The 9,077-nt window shown below is 57.6% G+C and overlaps 1 protein-coding gene across 1 annotated transcript; it reads left to right on the forward strand.

Annotated features, from left to right (window-relative positions):
* The first annotated feature begins 1,921 nt into the window (after positions 1-1,921).
* Positions 1,922-8,451, forward strand: LOC123027979 (flavin-containing monooxygenase 5-like). The gene is made up of 5 exons (XM_044439360.1): positions 1,922-2,053; positions 3,566-3,754; positions 5,111-5,273; positions 6,644-6,786; positions 8,248-8,451. The coding sequence occupies exons 1-5, from the start codon at positions 1,922-1,924 to the stop codon at positions 8,449-8,451; spliced, it is 831 nt and encodes a 276-aa protein (XP_044295295.1).
* The last annotated feature ends 626 nt before the right edge of the window (positions 8,452-9,077 follow it).

Consider the following 9,077-nt stretch of genomic DNA (forward strand, 5'->3'; position numbering starts at 1 on the left):
GCAGGAGCTGCATGGCCGGAACCTCCTGGCTGGGCAGGGAGCACAGCGAGGCAGGGCCGGGGTCGAGCAAGGGCGAGGCACGGAGCCGGCCCGGAGCAAGCAGGAGGCCCGCTTGTGTGGCACGGGGGCTCCGGGGAAAGGGCTCGTCCTCGTGCAGGGCTTCCCAGGGCTCCCGGCTCAGGCTCACCTCCTCCGTAGCTGGCACCCCAGAGCAGCCCAGATCCTGATGTTAATGTGAGGCAAATTCAGCCACAGATGTCCTACAGAAGCCCGGCTGGAATTCCTGGGGGCTTTAGGGGAAGGAAGCCGTTCCTGCTCATTCCAGCGGGGCCACTCGCAACAGCTTCCCGGAGAACTGGGCAACATGAGCCAGATCAGCTGCGATGAAAGAAACACCACATCTCTTGCCTCATCCTGGCTCAGGCGAGGGCTGCCTGGGATGCTTATCTGATATATTAATCACTATCAGATCTATCAGATCTATTAGCCACTGGAAAATATACAGACACCTGCGATCTGATGCTATCCAGTCATCCCATCCCCTTCTGGAGAGGTGATGGACTGTCTACAGGTAAAGGGCCAAAAATGTTGGCCAGGCAAGAGAGCCCTTGCCTCTTCAGTCATAACTGATTCCTGAGATTGCTGGAGGATACACAAGTGCGTATTATTGGGCCTCACTGAGTGGCACCTTCTGATAACCTGCCCTTCAGGAGATTTAGGAGTGTGTCTCCAGGGAATGGAAGAGCACCGTGACGTCCACCCAACGCAAAAGCGTGTTGGGTGCGGCTCGCCCAAGTTACTTTGTGGGCAGGCCGGAGAGCCGGGTGCCTTTAAAAGGCATCTTTCGACTCATCTGGGCAACTAGCTCCTGGAGCTGGTAAAGGCCAGGAACCAAGAAATGCCCTGACTTTGTTCTTCTCCCACAATCAACTGAGGGGCAAAACTCCCGCTGAAGATCTAACCCTCCAAAGGTGGGGAGAAGAGGTCCTCCACAACAGCCAGCACGAAACAGGTGGGTGCACCTGACTTGTAGCTCCCTGTATGAACGCTTGAGAGAGAGACGACCTCAGCCACCCTGCCTCCGGGTTTTGGTAGGACTGAACTGCCTGCACCTGGCAGGGGTGGCTGTGAGATGAGCCTGCGGGGCCCTTCTGGCAAGCTGGGTCCTTGAGCCTCGAGAAAGCATCCTAGCCTCTGGCTCCCCTTGCGCATGAGCGAAAGACGCTGTATGGGCAGTTCAGTGCGCAGCCTGTGAGGAGCATTCAAGGGGACACGGTGCCAGGGCAGCCTGGGTTAAGGGCTGGTCATTTTCTGAGCAACACTTTTTGGTCCTTGCGTAATTTTAGGGGATGGTGTCTTTAGCACAGTGCACCGCCCCCTTGTGGAAATCATAGCAAGTGAGAAACTGTCTGAGGACTCTGAGCGAAATTGTCCTGATGGCTCCAAACAAGGCGAGACAAGACAGATGCTGTAGGGACACCAAAGAACATGCTGGCACCCTCGCCCAATGAAGGCTGCAGTCCTATCCACGCTTGCTGGGGAGCGAGCCCCATAGAATTCCATGGGATGCCCTTCTCTGTTGATGTCATGGATGCTGCCTGGACGGCTTTTTAGCAGAGAAGGTGACATGGTTAATAAACAAGCAAATCTCCGGAAGGTTTGCTGTTGGTATTTTTACTTAGGGATAGATGCCTAGTGCATAAGCAAAATACTTTTCACACCTTTGCTGGGAAGGTGTGGATGTGCGTGCCTCTGGATCTGGGTAAACCCCTTCCGCTATTGCTGTCTCAGCACGAGGGTGGGCAGGTGGAAGCCCCTCAGGTGTCGTGGCCTAGAATTCCTTCCAGCCCCAGCCGGCACAGCCAAGGGTGCGGGCTGGTGGGGCTACAGAGGCTCTTCTGTCCCCTTCTTACAGGCCGGCATGGTTCGCAGAGTCGCGGTCGTGGGGGCGGGCAGCAGTGGCCTCACCGCCCTGAAGTGCTGCTTGGAGGAGGGCCTGGAGCCCACCTGCTTTGAGCGAGGTGAAGACATTGGGGGGCTGTGGAGGTTCCAGGTAAGTCGGCCTCTGCCTCCCTGCACCTGGGCAAAAGCGCGGCATGGCCGGGTGCCTCGAGCTGTGTGCCAGCATCCAGAGAAGGGAAGGCCAGCTCTTCTGCTTCAGGACGTCCGCTTAAAGCATTCCTGAAGAAACCAAGGGAGGTGCTCAGGTGAATAACAGGTAGCCTGGCTCAGGAGCTGCACTGGGTAAAGAAATGTGGCACGTTTCGGAGATGAAAAGCTGCCAGATCCCCGAGGACCGTGGCCTCCGTAAGGCTTGCCAACTAGCTGTGGCAGCTGCGTGGAACTTCTGCCGGGCAGAGAAGGAGATACGGATGTGGCCCCGGGTGGGGCATGGGGGAAGCTGCCTGCTGGCCCCAGGGCTCCCAGTGGGGTTTTCTCCTGCCCTCCGTTTAGTCCCCGAAAGAGCTCCTGGAGGGCCGGACGTCCAAGGGCTCGGGCTTCCGCAGAGGCACCAAGAGGGCAGAACTCTCCCTGCTCCCTTCCAGGGCCCCTTCAGTCCTTCCACAAGGGTGCCCAAAGCACATTTGGAAAGGCTGGGAGCGTCTGTCAGCATGCCATAGTTTTTCATACTTGGCGGAACATGCGTTTTTATCCCATCGCATTTGACAGGCGACAGGCAAACCAGCTTCAAAGTTGGTGCAAGGCTGTAAGCTTCATATTTGGGTCTTGCCACAATCAAGACTTATCAGGAGGTCTCCATGACCTAAGCCATTCAGGGTAGAAGTTTCACGGTAAAAGCACAAAAATTTATATTTTGACTATGGAAGCTTTCACCCAAGCTTTTCACCCAATAAGAGACTCAGAAAGTTCAGCAGACTCTGAATATTTCCTTTAATTCTTCTCCAGAATGTTTGGTTGCTTATCGTCCATACCCAGCAGCCCCTTCTGGCCCCCCCAAGGCTTGAGCTGTACTGCCACGATCCCCCCCCCCCCGTCTCCAGCGGGCTATTTTCCCTCCCCGCTTGCCCCAGCATGCCTTGCGTCCTCAGGGATCCCCTATATGGGAGCCCGCCAGGGGACGGGAAGCCTCCCCTCTTCTTGGTCAGTGTTTCCATCATCTCCTGATATACCGATCGCGGAGGAGAGAAGTGGTGGGCAAGCCAAGGGCAACTGCCTGTCTTGACATGCCTTGAAACTCCACCTTGTAGCCACATTTTGGCCACCCCTGAGCCCAGAGCTGCCATGAATTTAAGCCACCGATTTGCAGCTTGAATTTGAGCTAGAGACGGAGCGACGGCGTTCTGCCAGCACCCATCTCTACCCCAGTTACTTTGCCATTGCAGAGCGGACGGCCACGGGCTTCGCATGACCCTTGCATTCGCTCAGTTCCGCCGGGTGCAAGCAAGTGCCCCCCCCAGCCCTCCCCACCCGCCCCAAAGAGGCCAAGAGACGGGTCCTCGCGTCCCGCTATGGTCTCCAGTCCAGCAGCGTCTGCCCATTTTGGAAGCGCGCCACCAAAGCCCTGGTTTTGCACACACGAATCAGCTCCCCCCGCCCCCCGCAGGAGCATGACATCGAGGGCCAGGCCAGCATTTACAAGTCACTGACCATCAACACCTCGAAGGAGATGATGACCTACAGCGACTTCCCCATCCCGGAGGACTTCCCCAACTACATGCACCACAGCAAAGTCATGGAGTACTTCCGGATGTATGTGAAGCGCTTCGACCTGCTCCGCCACATTCGCTTCAAGGTGAGGAGGGTCACTCTATGCCCTGGCTCATTAGACAGCCCCCGGACAGAGAGGGAGCCCAAAACGGCACAGAAGGACCCGGCAGCAAAAGGCAACCCACGCTCCTTTTGCGGGGGAAATCCCGCCCCGGCAGAATAAACACGCCAATGGCGGATGTACGACGTGCCCTGGCTATTTGCAGGGCTATTGCCTTATCGTATCTCCATCCTGCCAACTGCGAAATCTGCTGGGGGGCTTACGTGACTCTGCACAGCAACATTACTAGCAGGGTTCGCAGATTTTCATTGGAAAGCGGTTCTGTTTGTTTCACCGACTGTTTAGCCCCTCACCTGGACCCCACAGCACAGTGCCTGGGTGGGGGAAATGCCCCCACGGCCCGGGCAAGCCGCTCCACCCCACCTGCACTCGCGAGCGGCGCTGCGGTGATTCCCAGCACGAGGCAAGGGGGAGCGGACGGCTCTCCCTCTTGGCCCGCGTTCCGGTGCCGTCCAGTGGCCTGGCTTTGCAGGGCAGGCCTGTCCCCTCTTTGACCGTGGAACGGGTGTCGCGCACACTCCGCTTCTGGGGCTCCACCGCAGAGTCTGTTCTGCGGTTCTGGAATTCGCAAACAAGCAGCAGCAAGACAACACAACACAACACAAGATCGGGCCAGCTGAAGCCTGCCTGGAGACCCCCAGGGTGGAGCTGCAGGGCTGAGGCGCCGGCAGGGCCAGCCCCCCCCACAAGGCAGCCAAGAGCCTCACCCTAGGCGGTGGGCCAGGAGGGGTGGCGGACTGGGGCCGGCCCCCCTTCCTGCCCACTGCAGTCACCTGCTGCCCCCACCTGCTCTTGGCCCGTGCACCCCACTGCAGATCGCGTCCGGCCGGTCTCCTGAGGCTTTTCTGAGGGAGGGAGGGAGGGGCGGCACGGTGGCCGAAGCCACGAATCCAGAGTCCACGTCTGAGCAAGGAGGGGAGGCAGCCGCTCACCCCCCCCCCGCCCACTGCCAGGCAGCGCTAGCAGGGTGCCGGCTGTGTGGTGCTTCCATATTTGCAGGAGCGCCCTGGGACCCTCCAGAAGGGCTGCTTTTCTTGGAAGGACTGCTCCGGCATGGAGGGCCCTCCGCCAGGCACAATCCAGGCCCAGATTGCAACCGTCTGCAAGAAACAGCTCTCCCCTGTGCTCGATATTATGCACAAGACCAGCCACCAGGACCATGCGCAGGGCCCCCGCGGCCACCCCGCCCCACAGCCCCTCGGCAGCGTCTCCAGGCAGGCCTTCAGAGCGCACGGTTCAGGAGGCGCTTCCATTCACGCCCTTCGCTGAGATGAAAAATTCGTATTTAGCCAAGCCTAACAGCCGCCCCCTCTGTTAAAGGCCCGTGTCTGCCACATCAGAAAATGCCCGGATTTTGCCGTCACCGGCCAGTGGAAGGTCACGACAGAAGTGCACGGGAAGCAGGAGTCGGCCACTTTTGACGCCGTCCTGGTCTGCACCGGCCACCACATCGACCCTTATTTTCCTCTGGACTTGTTTCCCGGTAGGTTTCCTGGTAGGTTTCCCGGTAGGTTTCCCGGTAGGTTTCCTGGTAGGTTTCCTTGTAGGTTTCCTGGTAGGTTTCCTGGTAGGTTTCCTTGTAGGTTTCCCGGTAGGTTTCCCGGTAGGTTTCCTGGTAGGTTTCCTTGTAGGTTTCCCGGTAGGTTTCCCGGTAGGTTTCCTGGTAGGTTTCCTTGTAGGTTTCCTGGTAGGTTTCCGCGGGACTCTGCGCCCACATCCCCTGGAAGCGCTGCAAGAGCTGCGCTCGGAGAGCGCAAACACGTTTTGTTCCCGTGCTGCGCTTGCTTGGTGTGATGGCTTCTGGGTGTCGGAGCGCCTGTGTGCTCGTCCTGTACGCTGTGTGTGCGAGATTGTGTGAGTGTGTCTGCCCCCCCACCTTTTGGCTGTGGCCCCGATCTCGCAAAGGTTGTACAGGTCATGGCCCCCTGACTGAAAAGCGTTTCTCGTGCTTGGCCTGCAGCCAAAGAAACGCTTCTGATCCTAGGAATTCTCTGCATGTGACACAGACTCGCAATTCCCGGGTTGTGAGAAGGGCCCTCTGTAGTTGAGTTGGGATCTTCCCGCCTGCCCCGTTTAAAGGCACCTCCGGGCCCCTCTGGAACGCCCAGGACGATCCGGCTGTGGAAGCAGGGCAGGCGTGGGGCTGGGAAGCGGGGTGGGCAGCATGGCCCCCCAGACCTTTGGGCAGGCTGCCCCCCTGTCCCTCCCTCTTCCCCACCGCCATTGTCCGGGTTGCAAGACGCCGAGCTGATTGTCCTCTGGCCCTCGCTTTGGACTCAAGGCAACTATCGTGGGAGAAATGAGTGTGCTGAGCAAACAGACGTGGCCCGGGGAAACAGGCTGAGCGCCTCGGGAGGACCCGCGGTCCGTGCGGGCCCCGGTGGCTGGCTGGGTTCGTTTTGTTTAAGCTCGGAACAGTGCTCCCGTCCTGCACAGGGCCGGGGGCCAGGCTCGGCCAGCACGGTGACTTACCTGCCGTCACGTAACGCACCCCAGCAGGTGTGACACGGGCAGCCGGGTCTGTTTCCTCACGGCTCTGCCTCGCAGCTCGGCGCCTAGGCTAAGGCTGAACAGGTGAGGAGGGCTGAGCAACCTCGGCCTTACTGCTCATCGGTCGGTTACTGTAATGACCCCCCAAAACGCTGTCTCGGAACAATGGCTCTGGCCGCGCACCCCAGAAAGCGGCGCTGGTGGTGACCGGGGGACACCTCGGCACGTCGTCCCCTGCGCTGCCAGCCACACGGAGGTTCCTGGGAGCCGGGGGGCCTCCGCTCCCCCACCTCCTCAGCTGCGAGGGGCACCTGCCCAGCACCCCAGGAATAGCATCCTTCCCTCTGCTTGTCTTCTCCGCAGGCATTGAGAAGTATAAGGGGGAAATTATACACAGCCGGGAATACAAGGAACCTGCCAAGTTCCAGAGCCGGCGCGTGCTTGTCATCGGCTTGGGCAACTCTGGGGCCGACATCGCGGTGGACCTCAGCCACGCCACGAAGCAGGTCAGCTCCCTCGGCCCTCGCTCGCCTGGCCAGTCCCCAAGCGTCCGGGTGCACTGGGCCTTTTGGCTGATCCGGCCACACTCAGTCCGCCTGATCCCCAACAGAGCGGCCGGTTTCTCTTCTTGATCTGGTGAATGCTTACTTGGCAGTAACTCCCATGAGAAGTAGCAGTTCCTCTGTACTCCTCGCTAGTCAGACCTCACCTGGAACACCGTGTCCAGCTCTGGGCACTGAGATTTAAGAAAGATGCAGAAAAAGTAGAAAGGGTCCAGCAGAGGGCAGCAAAACTGAGCCAGAATTTGGAAACGCTGCCCTGTGAGGAGAGACGAGAGAACTGGGCATGTTCAGCCTTGGGAAGAGAAGGCTGAGGGGGGACATGCCATCCCTCCATAAGTCCCTTAAAGACTGTCACAAGAGGAAGGGTCAAGATCTCTTCTTGATGTTACCAGAGTGTAGGACACGGAATCATCAGTTCAGGTTGTGACAACCCAGATTCAGGCTGGACATCAGGAAAGGCTTCCTCACTGCCGGAACAACACGACAGTGGGACTGGCTGCCCGGATGGGTGGGGGGCTCTCCCACACTGGAGACACTCAAGACGAAACTGGGCGGCCACCTGAGTGGGAGGGTGTGACTTGGTGTCCTGCAGCAGCAGGGGGATGGACTTGATGGCCTTCATGGCCCCTTCCGACTCTGCTATTCTGTGATTCTAGTCAATGGGCCGTTGGACAAAACGGGACACAATGTGAAGTCCTCAGGTCGCTCTCCCAAATGCGCATTTTAACGCGAATCATTTTGTGATGTGGAGCAGAGGACAAGAATTACTGCCTAATGCTCCCCCCTTTTGGGGGTAAATACAGTGGTACCTCGGCTCATGAACTCAAACCGTTCCAGGACTCTGGTTGCGACCCAAACTGGTCATGAGCCAAGTTAAATGTCCCCATAAGGGTCAATGTAAATAAGGTTAATCCGTTCTGTAGCTTTTTTTTTTTAATCAAAAAAATTTGAAATGGGCACGCGCGGGGGGGGGGGTGGCAAGCGTGATTGCGGGCGCACTCGGGCGGAGAGATGGGTGCGATCGGGATCATCACCTGATGTGGAGTTTGAGACCTGAGGCAAAATTTTTCAGAAATTTCTGTTCGCGTCCCTATTTAGTCGTGAACTGAGGCGTTCGTGAGCTGAGGTACCACCGTACCCTTCTTCTACTCCTTGGCCACATTCCGGGGGAGAAATACGCTGGGACCTGTACATCTTCCCACTATGGGGAAACCTGGAATAATGATTCCTCCATCTGTAATCTGAAGTGGTACAGTCCTTCCGTGCACACGAGGACTCTACCATGCCACCCCCACCCCATCCTGATCCATGTGCAGGTGTAAATGGGCTGTGCTGGAGGCATCGCGAATGGCCTGTGGCCACGGGCTCGTCGTGGCTCCATTTCTGCCCCTTTGCCTCCGACAGGTCTTCCTGAGCACCAGAACGGGCAGCTGGGTGGTGAACCGTGTTTCGGACGATGGGTACCCTTTGGACGTGGTGCACTTCACGCGCTTCAGGAATCTGCTGTACCACACGCTGCCCAAAGCGCTGGTCAATTTCTGGGGAGAGAGTAAGCTGAACATGAGATTCAACCACGCGAACTATGGTTTAAAGCCCCAGCACAGGTAATGCTGGAATTTCCCCAGACTCTGCGATTTAGGAAGGGCGGGAAAGGGATAGCCCAACACTGCGGCTTTCTCACGCATGGAACGTCAGGGAGCTGTTTGTTTTGCGGCTTCCGTGTGTAGCAGGGAGAGGTTTGTCTTTCTCTCAGCCCAGCGTGGAAATGCACTAAAATGCCGGTGGGGGCAGAATCATCCGCACAGCCTCTGGCAAAAACCACCTCATTCCCACTGCAGCCACCTTTACCGGAAGGCTTCCGAAAGCTGCACATTTCACCTTTGTGAGGTCCTGCTTGCACCTCCGCCTCCTTCCTGCTTCTCTCTGCTGGACTTCGCCTGTTGAGCTCCTGTCCGCTGGGCGACATCACACTATTGAAGCTCAAAGGCAGATCGATCCATTGGGCAATCAAGGAGCTGTTGCAAGTGTGACTCTAAACCTTTCATCATTTGGAGGAAGGCAAACATTGGCCTGTTTGCGTTTTAATGCCGGCTTGCTTAGTTTGCAGCCTCAAAACCAACATGTGAGGCAAAGCATAGCTATGCCTTGATATTTGCACTTCTCAGAACGTGTGATGTTTCACAAACTACATATATAATGTATATATTAGAGGAAAGTGGAAAAATATACAAATG

Source organism: Varanus komodoensis, unplaced genomic scaffold, assembly GCF_004798865.1.
Source record: "Varanus komodoensis strain SLA01 unplaced genomic scaffold, ASM479886v1 scaffold34_3, whole genome shotgun sequence".
Lineage (NCBI taxonomy): Eukaryota > Metazoa > Chordata > Lepidosauria > Squamata > Varanidae > Varanus > Varanus komodoensis.

Coding starts and splice junctions, on each gene's coding strand:
- LOC123027979 (XM_044439360.1), top strand. CDS start 1,922: ATGGTTCGCAGAGTCGCGGTCGTGGGGGCGGGCAGCAGTGGCCTCACC. Junction 2,054..3,565: donor GGGGGCTGTGGAGGTTCCAG/GTAAGTCGGCCT, acceptor CGCCCCCCGCAG/GAGCATGACATCGAGGGCCA. Junction 3,755..5,110: donor TCCGCCACATTCGCTTCAAG/GTGAGGAGGGTC, acceptor CCTCTGTTAAAG/GCCCGTGTCTGCCACATCAG.